At 41.9% G+C, this 25,238-nt stretch overlaps 2 protein-coding genes across 4 annotated transcripts in view; one reads left to right on the plus strand and one right to left on the minus strand.

Annotated features, from left to right (window-relative positions):
- NUP88 (nucleoporin 88) lies at positions 1 to 22,032 on the minus strand. Of its 2 annotated transcripts, XM_025280771.2 has the most exons (18): positions 21,917 to 22,032; positions 21,224 to 21,713; positions 17,942 to 18,111; positions 17,107 to 17,232; positions 16,210 to 16,296; positions 13,095 to 13,268; positions 10,782 to 10,968; positions 9,910 to 10,057; positions 7,214 to 7,312; positions 5,884 to 5,974; positions 3,534 to 3,635; positions 2,417 to 2,575; positions 1,741 to 1,866; positions 1,596 to 1,661; positions 1,387 to 1,467; positions 1,015 to 1,141; positions 733 to 851; positions 1 to 291 (listed from the first exon to the last, which is right to left on the minus strand). In XM_025280771.2, exons 2-18 carry the CDS (start codon positions 21,521 to 21,523, stop codon positions 228 to 230), a joined length of 2,226 nt encoding a protein of 741 aa, XP_025136556.1. In that variant the 5' UTR covers positions 21,524 to 21,713; positions 21,917 to 22,032; the 3' UTR covers positions 1 to 227. The 2 variants fall into 2 exon arrangements, with proteins under 2 accessions (XP_025136556.1, XP_006060095.1); XM_006060033.3 differs by lacking the exon at positions 21,917 to 22,032 and having other exon boundaries at positions 13,095 to 13,271.
- Positions 21,992 to 25,238, plus strand: part of RPAIN (RPA interacting protein) — a 6,936-nt gene continuing 3,689 nt past the window's right edge. For both annotated transcript variants that reach the window (XM_006060035.3, XR_327696.3), the window contains exons 1-3: positions 21,992 to 22,216; positions 23,355 to 23,525; positions 24,953 to 25,013. In XM_006060035.3, coding sequence (XP_006060097.1) covers positions 22,136 to 22,216; positions 23,355 to 23,525; positions 24,953 to 25,013 — 313 coding nt within the window. In that variant the 5' untranslated portion in view covers positions 21,992 to 22,135. The remainder of the gene's footprint in view (positions 22,217 to 23,354; positions 23,526 to 24,952; positions 25,014 to 25,238) is intronic.

Raw genomic sequence — 25,238 nt, forward strand, 5'->3', positions numbered from 1 at the left:
TTTTTTTTTTTTTTTAATACAAGCATTTATTCAATTAATTATAAAACAGTATAAAAAGGGATGTACAATCACACCAAAGTTCATCCAGAATACCTCTTTATAAATTATGAGACTGATAACGCTAACAAGGCACCTGCTTCTTTATAAATTAGTGCTACTTGTTCATTTTATAATGAGATTAAGCCTGCACATGTGTTAACTTCAGATGTGAGTCTGTTCTTGGTGGTTCAGAAGTTTACATGATTTCGGATGTCGTTAATTTGCTTCACCATTTCTCTTATGTGCTCACCCCTGTAAAATCAAACAGTGGGGGAATACAATGAATTAATAAGTCATTAATAATTGATTCTTAAGAATTTAGTAATGTTGAAATATCTTAGAAGTGTTTTGCTACAATTAATGGCTTAAGGTTTCAGACGGATGGTAATAGTAACTCATTTAAGGGTAGCAGCAGCAAATACAGTAGTGCTGCTGCTGGAAATATTTTTGAACATATTCACTGGGGCACGCCGGGACCACCCAACAGAATTACAAAGGAAGACAGCCATTTTGACACTCCCTCCATACTCATCTCTTAAATCCTTATTTATCACTATCATAGACCTCCTGTCTTGGTAATTACTTGACTTGCAAAATGTCAAATGCTCTTATCTGGGCAAAGAAAGGTTGATTTTGGCGTTCTGCGAAGTAAAAACCACCTTGCAGTAACAGCTGATTAGTACTACTACTTACTCCTCCTTCAGGATGGACTGAATGCATTTTCGCTGGTAGGCGCTGAGAGTAATGGTGGGCTTTTGAGGACTCAGTACCTTTTCCATCTTTCGTTGTTGATAGTCTTTTTTCATAGTAACCTTAAGTATCAAAAAGAACACAGACACTTTAGCTGTGATTTGCTACACATTTTCATAATATTTATTTTAGCCTATTCTTTTTACACTTGACAGAATTATTTTCTGTAGAAGGAACACTTTAAAAAGTACCAACCAAATGTAGCCACCTTGTATCCATTCCTACCTGTTTGATGGCATTGCCCAAATGTCTAAGTTGATCAGGTATCAGCTGTAATTCTTTCTTCATGTCTCTCTCACTGTCAGAGAGAACTGGGAGCTGAGAGTGAAAACTGTGAAGTACTTTTTTCATCCTGTGCAAGAAGTAAGTAATAAGCAAAGGTCGCAGCTTAAGATCTCAGCTCCTTAGGAGGAACACAATCCCAACTAAAGCTTCTCATGTATGAATCTGGTGCTTGTGAAGGAGGGCCCTCCAGGGTGGGTTTGGGGAAAGCATCACTGCACTGGGTTCTGTAGGATACACAGCACCTGAGAACTTGTAACACTGTAGTACCTGAATGGGGAGCTGAACGTTATGCAGTTTGTACAGCCCACTGACCTGTTCATGATGTCTTCCTGTTTTTCCTTGGCTTCCTCGTATTTGTCGGCTAAGCGCTCAGCCATTTCCCGTAGACTTTTCCTAATGGCATAAAAAGCAAGAGTCTAGGAGTCCACCATGATGGTGAAGCCGCTAATGTTGCTTATTAGGGAGAGCTCCAGCTCCAGTCTAGCTGAACTGTTTGTTTCCTCTCTGGTCTTGGCACTTACCTCTCCTCTCGACAATAATTGAGATCTTCTAATTGTTTCTTTTTTTGGTCACATAACAACTTGACCCTTCAAGAACAAAAAAAGTTTAATCAGAAGCCGGGTACCAGCCAGGGACTGATTGGTCTGTGAACAGAGGCCGTCCTACCTCCGCTGAATCTCCTCCTTTGCCAGGTCCTGTTTTAGAATGTACTGTTCTCTGAACACCTGGGTGGCTCTGCTGATGAGCTGAAGACATTCTTCGGGAGGAGGAGCCATATCTTTTTCAGATGATCTTAAAAAAAAAAATTCTATCCTTAGTTGAATAAAACAGCTGAAAACAAACTCAAAACATAACTACTTTTTACAGTTCCTGTTTATTATTCTCAAATGCCCTCTGGTATCTGTTCTCTCCATCTGTTCTCACTAGCTGATTAAAGGTGCCCTGTGTTTCTTCCACCATAATAAAAAGTATATGAAAAGAAACACCTGAGGACAAAGAGGATGAAGAATAGTTACAAAACAGAGAAGGGAGGCACCTTTTAAAACTGATATGCCCTGGGACTTCCCTGGTGGTCCAGTGGGTAAGACCTGCCTGCCAGTACAGGGGACATGGGTTCGATCTCTGGTTCGGAATCTAAGATTCCCTCATGCTGCGGCGCAACTAAGCCCATGCACCACCAACTCCTGAAGCCCGTGCAGCAGAGCCCGTACTCTGGAACAACAGAAGCCACCGCAATGAGAAGTCCCCGCCGACTGAAACTAGAGAAAGCTCACATGTAGCAATGAAGACCCAACACAGCCCTAAATTAAAACAAAAAACAGATATGCCCTAAATCCCATACTTCAAAAATGCTGGATTTGCAACACTACGTTGCAAAATGCTTCTAATATGCTTTTCAAAGGAATCCGGGGTTTCAGCCAGAATACGAAGGGGAGACTCTGCTACTTCAACATCCTCTCGGGTACAAAGCAGGGGAGGAGACGCTGGATGGACTGTGCTCCTGCAAAATAAATAAAACTGACCATGGAGATACTTGCTTTAAGTACAGGAAACATGTTGCATTTATCCAGAATTCTGAGGGTTAAGAAACTATAATATGTTAACAAAAACTCTCAATAACTTCAGAAAGCTTCAAAGTCTGAAGACTTTAACAGCTTGGCAAGTGAATGACTTTGCAATAATTCAAACCTGGGAGTTTATTAATAACATTACTTTACATAGACAACTTATATTTCAGGGAGTTGGCAGAAAAATGATTTGAAGGTATCTAGATAACCAGTAGCTCACTATGGGTTTCTTAAGGGGAACAAGAATTATGAGTTCAGCTGCATACCACCTTTCTTTCGGAGTTTTACACATTCTATGATGAGCCTGTGAGGCTGGCAGAGATGTAGAAATTAAGAGTGAGTGTGGACTTTTAAGTCAGAAAGCCCCGTATCTGCAGCCTCATTCTCGTTCCCTATGCTTTCAGCATCTACTTAACCTCTCTATTCCTGTTCCCTCGTCAATGGAATGAGGATAACAGTGCTGTCCTTGTAGTGTGGTGGTTTAGTCGCTCAGTCGTGTCCAACTCTTTGTGACCCCATGGACTGTAGCCCGCTGGCCTGATGATAGGATGCAGTGCAGGTAAATGGCTAGTACTTCTGAGCCTGACACAGAGTTTAAAATCACTGAATGTATCTAACTGATATTAATGATGGAGTTCAGTATTTTAGTATTCTTTCTACACTTGGAAGTAAAGCTCTCGACTCTGCTAGCCAAAGGAGATGCCAGAAATTATGCCTAAAATAAAGTCTTCCAGAAATGGCAGGAGCAACAGAAACACCCCACTTCCAACCCTCCAGTCAGAAGCCAGAGCATAAACCATGTATTTTCAGTCTGGTTACTGAGGGCAGCATCCCAGCTTAGATTCTGCAGAATTAACAAGAGCTGTGTGGGAACACAAGAGTGGGACTTACAGTAAAGGCCTGATGAGGCATTCGTAGGTACTGGTGATGCAGATCATCGTTGGCCCCAGGATGTCAGGGACGATCCAGAATCCTCGAATCGGAGCTGGCTGCCTGAAAAGAACACACAGCCATAGTTACACTGCAGAGCAGCCAAGGCAGTGGAATCAAAGCAACCACATGGCTGAGGCTTGTGGCCTTCTCCGGCCTGGGCTAGTTGCCTGGGACATGCTATTAGGGCAGTAACCTCAGAGGTGGTGACTGTAAAACCCGTACCACTTACAGCTCCAGTGGGGCTGAATCACGCTGTCCCTCAGCAGCCTGAGGCAGGCCACTGACTTGCAGGTCACTCGGGGGCCCACAGCCCCCTGGTACTTGCTGTCATCTCAGCAGTTAACACGATACCATGAAGATGGTTCTCTATGCGTCTTTCTCCCCAACCTGCCCAGAAGCCCCAGGGACCTCTGCATACCTAGCACAGCACCCAACCCAGTTAAGAGCTCAGAATCTCTTGAGTAGTGTCTTTCTGACATTAAAAATTCAACGCAGGCCAGCATCGGTGTCACAGGATTCACTGTACCGTGCACAGCAGGAGGGAGCTTCCTCTCAAGTCATGGTTCTTACTTCACTGAAGAAACTGAAAACTGGACCTCAGACAGGAGCGGTCTTTCCTGCCGGTATGCTCCTCCCACTCCCACAGCTTGTTTCTGCCCCTGCGCAGTGGACACCATCCCCTCTCGCCTCTTCTGAGAACCACTCTATCGACTCTGATCACAAACCTCCCCACTGTCTACTCACCCTCAGCTTATAAACAGCTCACACCTGTCCCATCTGAAGCACTCTCCTCAACCTACTCCCCTCCCTTTAGAGCCAGCCGTCTCTCGACAGGAGCCTGCAGCACTATTTCTCCGGCCACATCTTTCAGTTGTCTTATTTTGCAGAGGGAGGGGAGTGATGGTGAGTTGGGGGGAGTCTGGGAAGTTAAAACTTTTATTTTGTGTTTTCAGTGTGTGAAATATACAAAAAAAGGAGTACATATGTGTACTCTGCAACCACTCTCCAGGCCAAGACTTAGAACACCGCAGGGGCCTTAGACCTCCCATGTGACTCTCCCTGACTACAACCTTCCACTTGATTTCTATGATACTCAGGTTCTGGTTTTGTTTTATAGCTTTCCTACCTATGTACATATCCATTCGTATTCAATACTGTTTAATTTTACCTGTTTATGAAATGTTTATACGTGAGATTTTTATTACCTGTTTTCCCCATTCATTTTTCACCTGTGCTGTCCTCTCCGGCCCCCCAAAGCCTTTCTCTGTGGTTCCTGATGAGCCCCCATGTGGACACTTCACCTCTCTGCAATGCTCTGCTGTGCTTATTTGAGGCTGCTGCCCACTGCCTCCTCTTTGAAACATCCTCCTCCCAAGCATCTTTCCCGGGTTCTCTTTCAGTCTCTCTGGCAGTCTTTTACTCCAGTTTCCTCCTGGGCTGGGTTCCTCATCCTCCACTCGCTGCTTGGAAGAAAGTGCTGACTCCCTGCTCAGGTCTCCTCTACTCACTCTAGGCCCTTCCCAGCGGAACCTATTTTGGTTTATTCTAGTCATCAAATATTTACTGAGATTATCCCAGGCACCCTGTCGAGACACTTCAGTGTACAGACATGAGGTGATGGTATAAATTAAGTATGAAACAGGGCTTCTCTGGTGGCTCAGTGGTAGAGAATCCACCTGCCATTGCAGGAGACATGAGTTCAATCCCTGGTCTGGGAAGATCCCACATGCCTTGGAGCAACTAAGCCCATGTGCCACAACTACTGAGCCTGTGCTCTGCAACAAGAGAAGCCACAATGAGAAGCCGTCCCACTGCAATGAAGAATAGTCCCCGCTTGGTGCAACTAGAGAAGACTGTGGCGCAGGGAAGACCCAGCACAGCCAAAAATAAATTATATGTATATATAAAAGTATGAAACAGACATGGTCTCGGCCTTCATGAAACATATATATTCTAGTAGGGGTGACAGTAAATAAACACAAACATGAATATAAATATGTGCTTCAAAGATAAAGAACAGAAGAATTTGAAGGGGTTCTGGGAAATCAAGGGAACCCTCTATAAAATGATATTAAGATCAGAGAGAATCAGAGTCAGTCAAGTGAAGCCTGGGGTTATGACAGGGGAACACCTCTGAGACAGAGGACACAATGTGGAGGGGCCATGGGCAGAGGGGAGCTTTTGAAGAAGAGATTCTTTTGGGGTGAAGAATCCTGTCTACGTGTGAGTGTAATATGCACATATACACATGGACCTGAACTACTGAAACAGCTACTATCTGTGTTTACAAGGGCGAGAAGGTCCTTACCTGCACGGCAGTGGCTTTGTACAAAGAATGTGTTCTACAAAGCATTTCTGTTCTGTAGCCAGTTCCTGTAAACTGTCCTTATCTTCTTCATCTACAAAAGAACACATTATAGAACACAAATCCATTATCAAGATATACGGATAGCAAATATTTACCCCATTCTGTAGGTGGTTTTTAGTGTCTTCTACGTGGTATATCATTTTTGTTTTCATATTTTAGTCTTTGATCAATTTTGAGTCATTTTTGTGTCTGGCGTGAGGTAATGGTCCAATTTCATTCTTGCACGTAGATGTACACTTGTCCCAGCACCATCTGTTGAAAAGACTATTCTTTCCCCCATGTAATTGTTCTAGGACCCCTGCTGAAACCAACTTATTATAAATGTAAGAGTATATTTCTGGACTCTCAATTCTATTCATTGACCTATATCTCTATGCTTATACCAATTATCATATTGTTTTGATTACTGTACCTTTCAAATTAGTTTTGAAATTGCAAAGTGGGTCCTCCAACTTTTGTTCCTGTTTTTCAAGATTGTTTTTTACATCTATACTCATAAGAGATATTAGTCTCTAGTCTTCTTTTCTTGGATGCTGTTGTCTGGCTTTTATCGTAATATTATCCTTATAAAGTGATCAGGGAAGTGTTTTCTCCTCTATTTTTTGTAAGAGTTTATGAAGACTGGTATTAATTCTTCAAAGGGCTTCCTAGGTGGTACAGTAGTAAAGAATCCTCCTGCTAATGCAGGAGACATAAGAGATGTGGGTTTGATCCCTGGGTCAGGAAGATCCCCTGGAGTAGGAAATGGTAACCCACTCCAGTATTCGTGCTGGGAAAATTCCATGGATAGAGGAGCCTGGCGGGCTACCCCCAGGGAGGGGGTTGCAAAGAATCAAACATGACTGAGCAAAGCACAGTGATCAAAATCAGTTTTGATTACTGATTCAATCTCATGTTATATACTGTTATATAATAGGTCTATTCAGATTTTTTTAGTCAGTTTTGTTGATTTGTATCTTTCCAGAAATCTGTCCATCTCATTTAGCTTATCTAATTGGCATACAGTTGTTCTTGGTATTCCCTTACCATCTTTTGTTCTTGGTATATCCTTATAATCTCATATTTCTGTATGGTCAGCAGGAATAGCCCCTTTCATTTCTCACTGTAGTAACTTGAGTCTTTATTTCTTGGTCAGTTTACCTATAGGTCTGTCAATTTTGCTGATCTTTTCAAAGAACTATCTTTTGGTGTCATAACCTCTATTGTTTTTCTGTTCCAAACAAATTTTTGATAGACTCTATGAAACATACTGAAAAGTGAAAAAACTCACCTGACCCAAGAAACTTGTGAAGTTTATGAATCCAAGTTAGCCCCACACTGTGTACACCAGCTTCATGAGTGCAGTGGTATCTTGAAGGACACTTGGGATCTGAAAATGGAATCAACATAAAGGAAGCCACTAGAAAACTAAGAGAATTCACCTGAGTAGGCCACAAATGCATCTGGTGACGGAAGTGCTGCAAGGTCAATAGGACCTTCATACTGTGGCACTATGTCAGGGGTTTGGGAATTTAAAAACATGACTTTAGTTTTCAAACACATTTTAAAAGTATAATTAAGAAACTCATTTCAAATATGTTCTTTTCCCAAGTATTAACACCGAGTTCATCGAACATAAACACTTGCTATCAAGGAACGGACTTATGCCTTTCTGTCCATCTCTGTGGATTTATTTACAGTTTTCAAAATAAAATGGTAAGAAAGGCTCTAGCTCTAAAAAACCTGTGCTCGCACACATCTACTTACATGAAACTGTTGAAGCTACTGCACTCCTCCAGCACAGGTGCTGAAAAGACTTCAGCACAGCAGCTTAGTGAACAGTCCTGTCACAGATGGTAAGTCAGGTGTGAAACGTGCAGTTTTACTTGTCCTGATAATGTTGACTTACAGAGAATTGTTTGTTGAAATTTTAGATATAATTTTTGTATTTATATTTACACCAAGAAATATGAGCAGTTATTACATAATTTTAATGAAAATTTCTCTAGTTTTTCCTCTATTTCTTTGAAGCCCTAGTTATCAGTAACACTATTGTTAAACTAAAAGATGAACTTTTTTTATATTTATCCCTGTGACTCAGGATTTTTAAAACATTAAACAATGAAAACAAGATATTAAAAAAAAATGTATATACTAAAGCTGATTTAAGATGGCAACTGTCAACCATAAGCTCCTAAACCAAATTTTTCTTTTATCTAACATCCTCACTTTCTTACTGCCGAGTTTATAGTAAGTAAATGTAAATATTATATTATCTGTTTTATATGTTGGGGTTCTGCATAACACCTCTGAAAATAGCATTATGTTATGAACAGTAAAAAAAAAAAAGGCTTCTGGCAATCTCTGTGGTAATCATCTCTGAACAATAAAGTACTGAAAAGTTTCTTTTCATTTGCCTGCACCTTAGACTTAGTTTGCGACTTCCAAAGCTCAAATCATCTCATTAGGTTTCCTATTGTTTAAAATGGCTTTTTGAAATGTGTCTGTGGTGCTGAAGTCAACAGAAAAACCCTAATATTTGGATGTGACAGAATCTATTATGAAAAAAGGAAATACTAGTAATTGCAGTAGTAAATTTGCTAGACACCCCTGACAAGATATGTGGTAACATAAACCATTCATTTATGTCATTAAAAATCTGGGAATGTTTCAGTGATTGTAATATGCTTTAAGTACAAACATGAATGAGCAAAAAATTTATTAGTTTCATATATGAAAATGTTCTCTTATTCAAAGAATCAAGAAAAAAGCCTACAATTAAGATTTCCCCAAGACATATGTATCTATAAGGAAACCAGTTAGTTTACGTTACTTTACCTCACTAGGTCTCAATTTCCTCGTCTATAAAGCAAAGTTCTGAGACTTAATATTTAGACTCTCTCTCTCCAGTTAAGAGACCAGACATGCCCAATGAGTTCTCTTTGCTGGTTTATTATATAAAGGCTACTATGCTCTTAAATGTTAGACTATACTTTAGTACAGAGTTGAAGCCAGTATTACTAAACCTGGGAAAACTGGCTAATAAGACTGTAAGCAGATTAGGGCAGGCTGCTTCAGGACTGAACTCCCTTTCTCTGGACTGAAGAGAGGAAAACTATGAAGGTTCACCCCATTATTCCTGACTGAGGAGGCTTTTGTTCCTCATTCTTCTCAGGGAAGACACCTAGATCCTAGAGGAGATTAAGAAAAAGTTGAGGAGCAAATAGGATTATAGGATTTTTATGTCAGAAGGCACTTTAGAGATCATCTGATGTTATCCCTATTATTTTTAGGTGAGAAAATTAATGATCAGAGAGGCTGAATAAATGTCCAATGCTACAGAGCCGATTAATGTTAGAGCTGCAACTAAGACCTAGGACCCTCCAGACTCTTAGTTACCAACTCCTTCCACTCAACCACTCTGAGTCTCAGGGATACATGTGACACACTCGGTGACTGTCTCAGCAGTTTAGCCAAGAGCTCCTAGATGAAGAGATAAGCTGCCAGAAAGCTCTGGAGCCAAGCCAGGTAAGTTAAAGCAAAAGAAAAAAAAGATAAAAAGGTAACATTCAAATGGGTCTGGGTATAACAAGATAGTATGTTCTCAAATGAAGAAAGTTATTTTAAAGAGATATCTTAATATAAGTATATTATCACTTTATTTTAAAAATTATTTTTACAGTTTATTAAAGTTTGCATACATTTAACAATTTGAATAATGAACCTACTTTTGATTAGACCAGGGGAAGAAATGACTATTATAAATCTGAGTTGATCCCGCCTGAAGACCACGATCTGAATGAAAACTTGGGAAATCTGCTTTTCTTGAATCTACAGTGTAATGTTGTGGCTAAAAGGCCAAAAGAACCTAGCAGTCAAATTTTTAAAGGCTGGAACCACACAAAAAGCAAATTACACAGAAATGGTCTGTGATAATCTCATATAAATATAATGAGATATAAGAACTAAATTTAGTGAACACTTTACCTCTGTGAAGTTTGATTGGACAAGAAAAGTCAGAATCAAAGGGCTCATCCTCTCCAGATGCCAGTTTCAGGGCAAGCTCCAACTCAACACACTCAAACACATACAGAGATGGAATGAGGTCAGCCCTGGAATCCCAGGACTTTTCTGACTGAAAAAAAACAAACAAAAAACCTGCACTGTAACTTTAGTGTTTCATGTTCTTTTGAAATGTACACACCTAAAAACAGAAGCAAAAAGCTGCATCAAATAGTGCTTCCAAACTTTTCTTAATTCCACCCTCTATTCCAACACTGTGCTTCTTCAAAGAGAATAAAAGGCTTCTCTGCTCTTGGGAAGATGTAAACACACAAATTTAGAGAAGAGCCAATTCAGTTATTCAAAGGTTCTTTACACTTGTCACCAAACGTAGCAGTTTAGAGTTAAAAAACATGTAGGCTGCTGGACCAATAAGCTGGGTACATCCTAACTTTTTTCAATTTAAGTATTTAGAGTGGGCTTCAATTAATTTTGAGTGTTAAGTTTCCAAAATAGTGCCAGATATAAAATTCCAAAGTAAGTGCCAGATACGTAGCTCAGCAGGTAAAGCATCTGCCTGCAATGCAGGAGACACAGGAGATATGGGTTCGATCTCTGGGTCAGGAAGATCCCCCAGAGGAGGCTATGGCAACCCACTCTAGTATTCTTGCCTGGAGAATCCCATGGACAGAGAAGCCTGGCAGGCTACAGTCCACAGAGTGGCAGAGTCGGACACAACTGAGCACATGCACACACATGTAAAGTACAAAATTCCTCCTATACGAAGCCTTCATACCATTCTAAGAACTGTCCCCAGTGTTGGAGATACGAATATGGCCCACGATCACCCGACTTACTGTTTGGTCATCTTCTTCTTCCCCCTCCAGCACAACACAGTGATACAGCATTCCTGATTCAGTAGCAATCACCAGGATGTTAGGGACACATGGTAAGCAGAGCACAGCACAAGCATCGTAGCCATAGTTATCTTCAGCAGCAGGATGCATGGGCAACGGGCCCAACAGCTTGCCCACACTCCCAGGGCTAAAAAAAGAGTGAAACATCCTCGGGAAATGTTGACAGAAGACCATACCTATCACTTAAAACCCTTTTGGACTCTGTCTCCAGCTATCAGACACGGATTAAAAATATAGTCTATTCCCAATGTCTCCACTTTTTCACTTTCCCATTCAATTTCCACCTCTTTGGTGCTTTTCTACTGGAGATAATTTTGTCCCCAAGGGGATGCTGGTGACATCTGGAGACATTTGTGGCTGCCACAGCTGGGAGGACGGGGACAGGTTACTGGTGTCTAGAGGCCAGAGATGCTGCTGAGCATCGCCCCCCAGGGCAGCCCCTGTCAGCAGTGCAGAGGCTGAGAGGGGCCAGCCCTCAGTTCACTGTGGTTTATGCCTTCACCACTCTACTCAAGTTGTACGAGTTTTGGTTTGTAGCATGACTTTCTGATGAACAAGGAACCACACAGCAGGGACTCTGCCTTTGATCTTGTATTCCCACATTCTGCCACATATTGAGCCCTGAATAAATATCTATTAAGCTGATTTATAAATAAATCATGATGTTCAGCCTTGGGCCCTATGCCTAATTACGAACTTTCCCAGAATTCTTACACTCTACTGACTCTTTCACCAGAACAGTTTTCTCTCTAGTCCTGTATTTCCAGCTGTCCACGGAATACTTCCAAATTATTGGAATTATTAATTTCAAATTAGTTGTCTTTCCTGACCTATTTGTGTCAATGCCTCACTCCCTTATCCAAAGAGCAACTAAGTCTTATTGACCCTTCCTTTGTAGTATTTACTATGTTCATTTCTCCCTCACATTACCACCAGAGTTTAAACTCTTGAAGACTGTAAGCTAAATTTTGGAACAGTTTCTTTAGAAGTCCCTCCGTTCCCAGTCCCTCTCCAGCCAACTGTTTTATCCTCGTTTAGAAACCATCACTGTCTTCCTATTACCCTATTCCTACAGAAAAGACTCCACATCCCTTAACTAGGTACTTGACTCCACCAAGTTTTCCCTGCACAGATACCTCCAGGTTTATCCCTAAAGGCTCCCTACCTGAATCTTCATCTCTAGTCCCAAGTGTTTAATCACTGGGACCTTGAACGACACTTGCACTTGCCTATTTTCATACTTGACTTCAAGCTACACTTCTGACTAAAATGGTCATTGATGCTTCATTTAATCCTGCAGTAAAGCCTTAAGTTCCATATGACACAGTCCTTCTCTATGAAAACCTCCTTAACTTTTTCAGTCAGAATCATCTCTCCTTCCTCTGAGCTTTCATGTACCATGAACATAGTCTAAATCATTACCTTTCCATGGTTATGTAAGTCTCTTCCCCACAGCTGGGACATTACAAGACCAGATTACCATGTCTCACCATCCCCATGGTACCTTGTTCACATAAGATCCACGATACAGATCTTCCTTGACTTAAGGTGGAGTTACATTCCAATAAATTCATTGTTAAGTTGAAAATATTTTAAGTCAAAAAAGGATTTAATACACCTTACCTACCAAACATCATAGCTTAGTCGAGCCTACCTTAAATGTGCTCGGAACATTCACATTAGTCTACAATTGGGCAAACTTGTCTAACATGAAGCCTATTTTATAATGAAGTGTTAAATATCTCTAATTTATTGAGTACTATACTGAGAATGATACACAGAATGGCTGTAAGTGTGTCAGCTCTTTACCTTTCTGATCGTGTGGCTGACTGGGGGCTGTGCTCACTGCCCAGCATCACAAGAAGCTATCAACTGACTATCACTATCCTGGGAAAAAAAAAATCAATGAAAAACTTAAAAGTATAGTTTCTCCTAAATGTAACTGGTTTTGTGCCATCATAAAATCGTAAGTCTGACTAAGTTGGGGACCATCTGTAAATACTTTTTGATTGATTAGACTTTGTGAACACAAATCCAGCCTTAAGAGATTATTCTATAGAACTTACCCAAATAATATGAAGAAAAAGAGGTCAAATGATCTGTACAAACTTTCTCTCCAAAATGGGCAAGCCAGCATTGAAAGGCTGCAATATTTCCACAAACTCATAAACATGGACCCCAGGTCCAACCATGACAATCTATACTGTAGCACAAGCTTGACCTTCACTTCAGGTGGGTTCCCCCTCAGCTTACCTGTGCAACAGACTAATGTATGTAAGGAAAGTCTCCCCATTCTCATATAAGATGTACAGAGGGTAAGCTGCTACTTCTTCTTTGCCTTTTTGTCCAAATATGTGCTTCGGGACTGCTGACAATGGCCCAAAGTCAAATGCAACTGCTGTCTCTCCCAGAGATGCAGTGTAGGCCCTTCTGAAAAGAGAGTTAAAAACCAAAATGAAAACAAAACTTCCAATAACAGCAGGTGGGGTGGAATTTGTATTCAATGGAGTGAGACGAAAAGTTACGATTATGAAGAATGTTAAACAATGCTGGAAAAGGCTCATAAAATTAAATGAAAGCAGCAGACCATAGAACTATATAAACTGTTTAAATATACAGTCACACAAATAGTAAAAATACACGCATACAGACATGCATAAATACAGAAAAGAAACAGGAAGAAAACAAAGACGTCCATAGTTACTTCTAAGCAGTAGGATGCATTCAGTCCACAAATATTTACTAAGTATCTCCTTTATGCCAGGCACTGTAGGTTCTGGGAAAGGTCAGTGAATTTAACAAAGGCCCTGCCCTCTAATGAAAAAGATGTCAACAGAGAAGACACAATCAGATAACATAAAATCAGAAAAAGATGATTTAGGTGATTACTTTAGGTGACCTGGGAAAGGCTCTGATAAGGTGATATTTGAGCAAAGATTTGAAGGAAGTAAGGCAGTGAGTCTGTGGTTATGTGTAGTAGTAGTTGAGGAGGAGTAGTTGAGGCAGAGGCTGTGAGGAACTGCAAGAAGGCTGAGTGGCTGGAGCTAAGAGCCAAGGCGGTGGGAGGACTGAGGTAGAAGCATGCAGTAAGTGGGCAGACCCGTAGGCCTTCAGGCCATGGCCTCTCTGGGAAATGAAGTATGGAGAGCAGGGAAGTAGAATGATCTGATTTATATCAAAAAGTAGCACTCTGGTGCAATATTATGATCACACTATAGGAAATTTTTTAATATTTCATTTTATTAATACTTTTCTATAGTTTTCCTGATTTTCTACAAAAATATACATTACTTTTATAATCAGGAAAAATAAATGATAAAACATGCTATTTTATTATTTTAAAAATTTTGTATAATTGGTTTTTCAAAAAGATTCAGTTTAATACAAAGGTAATGAATATGGTTAAAATAAAACCACAATTTCATACAGCTTTTGAGACAGTCAACATCATTCCAAGGCATGATAAGTACCACATCTTAGCTTCTTTATCACGTGGAAAGGTATATGGTATTAGGAGGCACAAAATGAGGAATCCCCAAATCCAGAATAAAAGAACTGCCTGAGTTAAACTAAACAATTAGGACAATGACTGGAAACAAATAGACACATCGGTGATTTCAAAAAGACTTAAAGCCATCCAAATCTAACTGGAACTTAATACAGTAATATTTCTAATAATAACGCTAGAAGGTATGAATTAATGAGTACTTATTCTGTGCCATGTTAGGCACTTTCTATGCATGATCTCATTTATTCTGTACAATAATCCAAGTAAATGGTGACTACTCTTTTTTAAGTGCTATTTATTTGCTGCGTCAGGTCTTAGTTGTAGCACGTGGAATCCTTTGTTGCAATGCGCAGCCTCTCCAGCTGTGGCACATGGGCTCACCGGTTGGCTACACGGGCTTGGATGCTCCATGGCATGTGGGATCTCAGTTCCCTGACTAAGGCCTGAACCTGCGGCCCCCACACTGTGCATTGGATTCCCAACCACTGGGCCACCAGGGAAGTCCCCGGTGGTCACTACTTTTTACATGCATGGAATAGTCATGGAAATGAGACCAAGTGAAACTGAATAACTTGCCAGATGCCACAACTGACAAGTGGCAGAGCTAAGACTGGAATACAGGTGCTGACACCAGAGCCAACGCTCTTAACAACTGCATTTGCTCTGCAGCCTCTCATCTAGACAGCGAGTCTGGCAAAGGCTGAGAAACTATGGAAACGCTCTGCCGACACCAGAACAGGACCTATCAATTTGCAGGTGTTTCCCCATCGTGGAGATGGATGGATGGGACTTTAAGAAGCTAATGCTGTATAAGACATTAAAGTCATCTGACTGAAAACTTTCAGTTCTGGGACTAATGAATTAATTAATTCATTAATTAATGAGAATTAATGTGGTCCCAGGCTAGTGGCAACTTCTGACTCATAACAGAAGCAGAAGAAATTCCTCTCTGGAAGAACATACTCCCAGCTTGGGCTCTTGACATTTCCAAACATTAAGATGAAGTAAACACAAGTTCACAATGAGAGATCAGCAACCACAGGAGGAAGCGACTCTGATTACAGGACAGGAGGAAGAACAGACACAGATTTAGATCCCCGCCTCGCCAAGACTTCAGATATTGAAACTGTCACATACGTAATAGCTGTATGTAAAATATTCAAAGGAATAACAGAAAAACAAAAACAGACTATTAGATATGATCATTATGAAGACATGAAAAGAACTAGCTGGAACTTCCAGAAATATTGCTACTATGGGCTTCACTCCACATACACACCCTGTGGGTGACAGGATGTGGTAATCACCAAAAAGACTGAGCAGGAGGCCAGAGGAAGGGAGTTTGTAAATTCAAAGGGTGATTCTGTTACTGGTCAAACTAGCCAGGAACTTGGTCTGCAGTGGACAAGAAAACTAACATAAGCCAGGGTCACATGAGAAGCAGGAGGCAGTCTATGGTCCACTCCAGCTTCTGGGGTACCAGGGGCTGGTCTGGGGGGTCCAGCAATCTGCTCGTCCATTCTGAGTGAACAGCTGGCAGGCCTCCAGCCCAACACTCTCACCTTCCACTTTTTCCGTGACTTTGAAATAGTATAATTTATTCTCCTATTCATGATACAACAGGGACTCAGTTTTGGCTATTCACAGTTTTGAACTTTCTTGAAAAAAGATCAAGCTAGCAGAGTAACTTTCAGATTTGTAACTTCTTATTACCTACTCATATCGCCTATTTTTTCTTATTTCTCATATTACCAAAAACCATGCTAAAGTCACCTTTGGAAAATCTTATAATCTTAAAATTTCACTTATAATCCCAATAAACCAATTTTTAAAAATTTAATGACAGAAATAAAAACTTACCCTTTGTTGAGTATTAGACTTTCCTCTTCTGCTTCTGAAAGTACAATGACCTTGGTCGGTGTCTGGGGCTCACGCAAAGAGTAAATTCTAGCAATCAAAAGAGAAGAAAGCCAGCACTTAAAATTCTCTTTTATTTCCTAAAGTTGCTCCTTCCTTTCCACCCAGTCAGTTTTTGAGAATTTTCCTACCAGTCATTACAACCATTTGCCAAAGATCTGGCTGTTACTGACAAAAGTAGCCTACTTCATTTGTTCTGAAGCAACCCAAAAAGGCGGCTTCCTTGGTACATGAAGAAATATTCTCTGCCCTTGCCAAAATTCCTTATATCAGCCTTCCCCAACCACTGTACTTCAGTTCTTAGCTGTATACACCTTGTCTAGTCATCTCACAAACTTTTTACATAAGGCAGATCCAGAAAGTTAACTGGTAATATCAATGTCTGTAGGACGAGGGCATTTAATCATAACAATGCAAACCTGGAAAACAGCTTTAGAAATGATCAAATCAAACTTGCTCATTTGACAAATAAGAAACAGATGCCCAAGTTGTTGGTTTTTAACATCCCAAAGACAGAAGTGACACTGGGACAAGAATTCAAATCTCTCACTTCCCAATTAAATTCTCTTTTTCTCTATGCTACATCACCTCCAAAAGAGTGACATGGTAAAAGCAGTTTCAGGGAGATTATTTTAATAGTTAGATTGGGAATGGAGAGACTGGAGGCAGAAAGACTAGCTGAGAGAGAACAGCAGTAATTAAGACATGTAAGTTAGGGCAGCTGAACAATGCCCCCATGATGGAGAACAGGTTATAGCAGCCATCAGATAGTTTTTCCAAGCTGTTAACTGGCAATTAAGAGACTCTTCCCACTCACAAAACTGTAAGATACAGACTTACCTTATGACATTGTCTGACGTTAACAGCACTATGTGGGGCTCTAGCATCTCGCTCGGATACCAGGCAGCATGCTTCAGAGTCAGAGAGGTGGAACTGGTGAAAAATCTCTCAGCAACGGGAGTGGTACTAAAATACAGACAGCAATTTTCCAAAACTTTCTAAAGGAAAACCTATCTCAACACTTTTTACTCTTCTTTCCTTTAAATTCCTTTTTCAAACATCTTGCTGAGGCAGCATTCAAAGCATCTACCAACCAGTATCAAAGAATCAAATATTTTCTAATCTGTATTTTATAGAGTACCATTGATTTTAGACAGAATAACTTATCCTTTTAGTAACTTTGTAAAGAAAATACAAAGGCAGTTATTGTCACTCCTATTGTGGATATGAAAGACTTAGAAAAGAAACATTTTCAAGGAGGCCCAACCTAAGGACTGTGGAGCTAAAGGTATGTTTCTACCTTATATTCTTTTCAGATTTTTCACACTCTCATTTCTCAAGATTTGTTGACAAAGAAAAAAATACAAAACTAAGTTATATTTATGAGAAAACTGTTTGGCCCACAGATAATAACTGCTTTTAAAGCATCTTATTTCAACCTACTTAATAAAACAGCCTGACTTCCAATGAGACAGCAATGTGGTAATCTAGGCAAAATATATATACTATATATATCATATATACTATGGAAGTCATTATCACAAGAAGCCAATGTGCAGACTACTGTACACTGTTTCAATAGTAGCAAACACACCGTAAGAACCACTGATTTTAAGGAATTTTCTGCATGTATTACAAATTATACAGATAAACACTAAATGGAAATACAACTTACCTACAATTCACTGTTGATTTTCCACCTTCAAATTCAGAATTCTTTCCCCATCTTTTAGGTAATTCTAATATCATAAGTCCTTTTATTCCTATAAGTGCTACATGATGTTGTGTTGGGCTTAACAAGACTTGATAGATTTCAAACAGGGGTGGATTTATGCAAAGCAATCTCTGAAAATTAAAGCAAATTGGTCAAAATAGTTCACTTTAATGTAAATATATATGGCAGTTACTCGAAAGCACAGCACCGCTTTAGTTTTCTATTAATGTAGGATAAAGAAGCATTCTGGATAAGTACTAACACTTCAGCCATTAACTGATGAAATATTTTTTTAACTGCTTATATTGGAATATTATATAAAATGCATCAGATTTCCCTACTTTGGTAAATACTACATATAATTTCCCTTTTTATGATCAAACTCCAGACTACCACTTTAGCCTCAATTCTCCACCATTCTCCACTTGTACTTTATACTCCAGATTAATGTGTATTTCTGGGAAATCACCATGTATTTCTGTACAACGATCCTTCCTGCAATGCCCTCAGTTTCTCTTTTTAGGAGCTGACACATTCTTGGAGACTCAGTTTCTATGTGCTTTCCTCCCAAAAAATCTCTCTGATTTTCTGGCCAGGAACCAGTGCATCTTTTCTGTCCTCCTAGCTGCTGCTGCTGCTAAGTCGCTTCAGTCGTGTCCGACTCTGTGCAACCCCATAGACGGCAGCCCACCAGGCTCCCCCGTCCCTGGGATTCTCCAGGCAAGAACACTGGAGTGGGCTGCCATTTCCTTCTCCAATGCATGGAAGTGAAAAGTGAAAGTGAAGTCACCAGGCAAGAGTACTGGAGTGGGGTGCCATTGCCTTCTCCGGTCCTCCTAGAGCACACCCTAAATAATTCTACTGTAGTCCTTTATCACCCTGCATTCCAATTATCCTTTTACTTGCTCATCCCACACAACTGTGAATTACCTGAGCTCTGTGTCTTTCCTGTTATCCTTGGCGTATGTGGCGTGTTGCTAACTCTCAGTATATGTTTTAGCTGACTAGCCAGTTAAGAACTCAGAAGTATTGGTAAATAATTACTATGTTATAAATAGTAAAATAAGATAGTGGCTTCAAGAACTTCTGCAGCAAGTAAAATGCTGCTTTATCTAAGCAGATTTAGTTATGGAACAGAGACATTTTCAGGAGGGTTCTGTTAAGTTGTATGTCTTGGCATTATATGCCTTCCAAAAAAAAAAAAACTGCACTTCTATTTCTTCTCTCATGAGTATCTCAAATTTCCTCTTTCTTTTCTATCCACTTTCAGTAATAAACCAAGAGATTACCAATCTATTGCTTATCCTGATGTACAGAGAATCACTGTCTGCCAAAATAGTATTAGACAAGACTGTTGAATATAATGTGATTCCAATTAATTGTTACTGATGTAAGTCTGGGCTTTGTTCTTTGAGTCTTTTGGGGGGGGGCGGCGGGGGAGGGATTGCTTTTGCTTTTAGCTGCCCTTTGCTGATTCTAATCAAATTGCTTTTTCTCCCGTCAATGGTTTGTTCCTTCCTTCTCCCATCTTCTCAATCTTCTACATGATTCTAACAATCTTTCTCAAATCAAAGGCCACCTTTCTTTGGCAGAACAATCTCATCACTTTGGGTCACCTGTAGTAATCACAGTATTCAAGTGTTTTTTGTCTGGGGGGTTTTTTGGTTTGATTTGGTTTTTAAAGTCACTATTCATGCCTTTGATCTGGATTTTTTTGGGGGGTATTTTTTTTATTTGATTTTTAAAGTTACTATTCATGTTTTTATTTCCTTTAAAGTTGCAACTCATGCTAAGCTGCTTCCTCCTCCGAGTTTTTGGATTTCTGAGGATTAAAGGTCATTCAGACAGTCATCAATATTGTACTGAGAGTTCATATGTTCCAGGCACACAGAAGTACTGGGAATACAAAACTAAGTAAGGCAGACAACCCTGCCCTGGTGCTTGTAATCCAGAAAATAATTCAGGCAATGAATGAACAAATATAAATAATTTAATCATGACTGAGCTAAATCCTGCAGAGAGATATAGGGCACTATTGTACTGTGTGCCGAACATCTAATAATTACTCTTAAATTTTAGGACTTCCCTAGTGGGTACAGTGGTTAAGAATCCGCCTGCCAAGGCAGGGGACACGGATTCTTTCCTTGGCCCGGGAAGATTCCATATGCCTTGGAGCAACTAAGCGTGTGCACCAGAACTGCTGAAGCCTACGTGCCCTAGAGCCCCTGCTCCACAAGTGAAGCCACGGAAATAAGCAGCAGCCCCCACTCGCTGCAACTACAGAAAGCACAGACAGCAATGCAAACCCAGCACAACCAAAAATAAAAATAAATTTAAAAAAGAACTATATTAAAAAAACCTGAAATTTTAAAGTTAGTAGACAGTAGGCTTGTGACCTATTTTCAAAACTGCAGAAACGTTGCTAGCACCTTATTCAAATCATTACTCATCGACAAGGTTCAACCAGCACACAACAGCTGCCATAGGTTAGAATGGGTGCCAAGTTTTCTTATTTTGTAATCTTTAAATGACAAGAATCGGCTTGTTATAAGTAAACGCTTCCATAAAGCAATGTTTAATCACAAGAAGCCTAACACTCTCTGATTACACTGACTTTCACATGCTGCTGGTTTCTCCAAGACAAGCCAACATCCCTTTCAACTTTGGGGATAGCCTAATTTCCAGAGGATTCCGCCTCCATGTCAGGGAGGAAATCTGGTGCTTTGGAAGAGACGACCTGACTTCAGGCTCACAACCACCCCAAGAGAAAGTTAGGATTGTCCCTCTTATTTTATGCAGTGACGCCGTGACACCGGTTTCTCAGGATCCACCTCCTAAAACAGCGAATGCACCCACGCTCTCAAGCCCCGTATCCCCGCTGTTATTCTTCAGAGCACCTGCACCACTGATACTTTACTGTGACTCCACGCTCCTTCCCTTCCTCTCAGACCCGGACAACTCAAGCACCTTGAGCGCATAAGTTTCTGTAAGAGTGTCCGGCGCGAAGTCAGAGTCAATAAACATTTGTGGAAGGAATGAAATACGGGAAGAGAGGCTTCCAAAGGTTCGGCGGCTGTGGTAGAGCGAATGAAAAGGAGACTTCTCCACTCGCTGCTGGGCACCCCCCAAAAAGACGTCTGCTTACGCTCGCAGACCACTCCTCCCACCAGCAGACCAAAAATAGCCAGGATGCGAAGGGGACGAAAACGCTAACGGTCGTTTCCCAATTCGGCCTAGCCGTACCTGGTACTGGGAGAGGGAGGGCTCCTCACCAGCGCCGCTGGGGCCCCGAAGGCGCACGACTAAGAAGGAGCTCTCTTCTGGGTCCCACAGAAAGAGTTCTCCGCCGAGGCCCAAGACCAGGTTTCTCGTCAACAACTGTGGAGGCAGCGGCGGCGACGACGGCAATGATGAAGCCGGCTTCTCAGTTTCGGTTGAGCTCTGGTTTTTCAGTCCTTCTCGGAGCCGCAAGAACACGGCGTGGTTGGGCAGCCAGGTCTGCCACACCTCACCGTCGCCCGGGCCGCCTTCGGCGCCCGCCATCTTGAACCCACAGCTCTCTGTGGCCTCGCCGCGAGCGCAACCAATCTGCTTCCAGCCGTCCACTGCTTCGGCCAATCATCGAGCAGGCAGGCCGGACGCACAGGACAGAATTAGGGGCGGGGCAAAGGTGAGGGCAGCCCATCAGACAGCGTCATCGCCAAAGGAAAGCCAATCACCAGTCAAGCCTATTCTGAAGCCAAAGGGGCGGGAGGAGAAAGTCAACAGGCCAGAACGTGAGTTGAAGCTTTTGCGTTACGGGAAATCTAGTACGGGACGGGAAGGGGGTGAAAACTGAGATCTGCGTATCTAATTGCTTATTGGACATCTCCACCTGGATAAAGCTAGACATCTAAAAACTTCCCTCAAAAAATAAAATCTTCCTTCAAGACTTACCTCCTTCAATCTAGGTTGGATAGACTTCACAAATGTCACTACTTCAGTCCCCCACCCTGGGGTTGCCCAAATCCGTCTCCGTGTGGGACCCGCCGATAGGAAAACGTTTCCCAGAATTCCCCGGGACCTGGCACGGTCGGAACCCAGGAACTACAACTCCCAGGATTCTGTGCTCCGTTGGGGGTGGGGCTTTCTGGCGACTACTCCCGCGAAAACGAGATGGCAGAGAGGCCGGGGTCTCGGCACCGCTCGCTGTATAAACTGATGGGCTCGCCGCCTTGGAAAGAGGCTTTCAGGCAGGTGAGTGTGAGATTTGGGAAGCCTTGGCCAGGTTGTCGTCACTCCCCTAGTCCGTCCCAGGAACCGCTCTCCTCCGTAACTTCCCTCCGCCCGGCCGGGTGAAGCAAGAGTCGGTGCAGGTGGATCTCCTGCCTGTAGGTCCGACCCCGGCCACCGCCCGGACACTTCCTGGAGCTTCTGGACCCTTGGGTGTGGGACTAGCCTGGACCGGCCCGGTCCCAGGAAGCCTTCGTTTTGGACTCGTGTGTTTTCAGTGTGAAATGTGGCCGTGACTGCACCTCTACACCCGCTATTGTCGGGTCGGTGGTCACCAGAGAGGCACCTTGTATACTCACCGCAATCTAGAGAGGCATTATGTCTATTCCAAAGAGGAATAGAATAATTAGATAGTATTTTTTATTCCGGAAGTCATTTCTCATTCCATTCCAAACGGTTTCTTCTGTGCCTCTGTTACTAAGTCTAGCAGAATTGTAGCTTACAGTCAGCACTGACCTATCCTGAACTCAGTGTGGTTCCTGTAAATGCTGTCGCCTGTCTTTCCTGGAATTTAATCTAGTGGATATATCCCACTAAAATAATCTGATGCTAGAAATGACTGTTGACAGCAGGATTTCTCAACCTTGGCTGTCCACAATTTGAAGAAGATAGTTCTTCATTGTGGAATGGGGGGCAGTTCTGGGATTGTACAGTGTTTAACAGCTTCCCTGGCCTCTACAACTAAAGCTGTGACAACCAAAAATGTCTCCAGGCATTGCCATGTGGCCGCTAGGGGAAAAGATTGCCTGAAGCTGAGTAACTGTTTAGGAAGGTGACTACCAGAGCCATATCTAGAGTAGCAAAAATTTGGAAGCAACTTGTCTTGATAACACAGTGGATGTTGCGCTAATATCATCAACCATTCAGAAGGCTGGCATTGAAGATAGACTGCGAAGTATGTTGATCTGGAAATACATGACCCAAGGATTGTAATTGCACCCTTTGACATATGGGTAAGGATTGGAGAGGAAAGTGCCAAAATAACAATAGTTAGGGTTAGAGTTTAAATTGTGTGTCTATAAATTTCCTTTAGTGTTTTAACAACTAATCTGAGGGTTTTTTTTTTTTTTTTTCCCTCTCTCATCTTTCTCCTCTTTCCAAGGGATGCCTGGAGAGAATGAGAAACAGCCGGGACAGGCTCCTGAGCAAATACCGCCAGGCTGGAGGCAGTATGTCAGGAGGCGCTCAGAACACCCTTCTAGTGCAGGAGGTGATGGAAGAAGAGTGGAATGCTTTGCAGTCAGTGGAGAGCTGGCCACAGGCCTGGGCTCAGGTTAGGCTGGATATGTTCCTTGAGCACCAAGAATGGCAGTGTCCTCTCTTCCTGTCTCCCCAACTTCTCTAAACCCAGTCACCCTCCAGCCCCCAATCAGGACTCTAATGGCCTCTGACCCAAGTTCTTCTCCCTTTAACATTAGACTCTTCTAGAACAATTGATGGTCCATAAATTCTAGACTCTCAACCTGCTGCATCATTGCATCATCAGTTCAGTTCAGTTGGTCGGTTGTGTCCGACTCTTTGTGACCCCATGGACTGCAGCACACCAGTCTTCTCTGGCCATCACCAACTCCTGGAACTTGCTCAAACCCATGTCCATTGAGTCGGTGATGCCATCCAACCATTTCATCCTTTGTCGCCCCCTTCTCCTCCTGCCTTCAATCTTTCCCAGCACTAGGGTCTTTTCCAATGAGTCAGTTCTTCGCATCATAATCACTTACAAAACTCAACAGAGAGAAATTTCACTCCATGGCTCCACCCCTGGAACATTTGATTCAGTAGGCCTGAGCTAGTGATCTCTCTTTTTAAAAAAGGTCTCCAGGAACTTTCTGATTCTAATCTCAGCCAGGGTTGGGAACTGGGTGTGGATGGGAAACCATTTACCATGCATCAGGAAAAGCACTGGATTGGAGCTCGGTAGTTCTGGAATTCTTTTTTTTTTTTAATATTTATTTGGCTGTGCTGGGTCTAAGCTGCAGCACACGGGATCTTCGGTCTTTCTTGCAGCATGCAAGGTCTTTTAGGTGCAGCATGTGGGATTTAGTTCCCTGATCAGGGATGGAACCTGGGCCCCCTGTGTTGGGAGCGCAGAGTCTTAGCCACTGGACCACCAGGGAAGTCTCAGTAGTTCTGGAATTCTGATCCTGGTTTTGCTATTGCTTCTTAATTCTGCCTCTTTGAGCTTTAGTTTTCACATTTGTAGAATTGATAATGTTGTCAGTACTGTGAGGACAGTATAAGAAACATGTGGGAAACTGCTCTGAAAACATCAAGGCTCTCTGTAATAAACAGGCATGATTTGGTGCCTGCTATGTGTTTGAGTTACATAATCACAATTAGTGTTTACAGTAACCCTCTTGGGTGGGTTTTATGTCCACGTTACAGAGGCCCAAAATGAAGCTGACGGTGATTAGAAACTTTCTAGTGGTCACACAGCTTTTTGGCAGAACCACACACTTAGCTGCTACCCTACACTGCCTCCCGCAACTTTGGTGCCGTTGTTTTGTCCCTGGCTGGGTGAATCATTTGTGGTTGCTTTCTCAGCATGGCCACGTTACTGCACTGTCCGCACGTTCTACAGAAGGACTGGGTTGATTTCTTCAGTTGAATCTGGGTTTTTCAAGCCAGTCTCCAAGTGTGAATCACGTGGGTCTTGTCAGTTGATTGTAACTTCAAACCTCTGATGACCCCTTTCTCTTGCAGTTGGAGGAGCCGATGGACCTGGCTGTGCTGGAGGAAATCCAACAGGAGCTGATTGATCAAGGTGACGTCTAGGAATAGTTCTTCCTGCCTGTATCTCTAACTGCTCTAATGCTGACCTCATTTCTAAACAGAATGTTTTTAACTCCTTTGTTTCCATCTTTAGTCAAGTGTTCAGGGGTCTCTTGTTCTTACTTTAAAGTCTTGGCTGTACTTGGCTGTCCCAGTAACAAGAGAGTCTTCAGTTGTCAGGCCTTGTGCTCAGACCTCTCCTTCTACTGTTCTGTCC

Source organism: Bubalus bubalis, chromosome 3 (assembly GCF_019923935.1).
Source record: "Bubalus bubalis isolate 160015118507 breed Murrah chromosome 3, NDDB_SH_1, whole genome shotgun sequence".
NCBI classification, from domain to species: domain Eukaryota; kingdom Metazoa; phylum Chordata; class Mammalia; order Artiodactyla; family Bovidae; genus Bubalus; species Bubalus bubalis.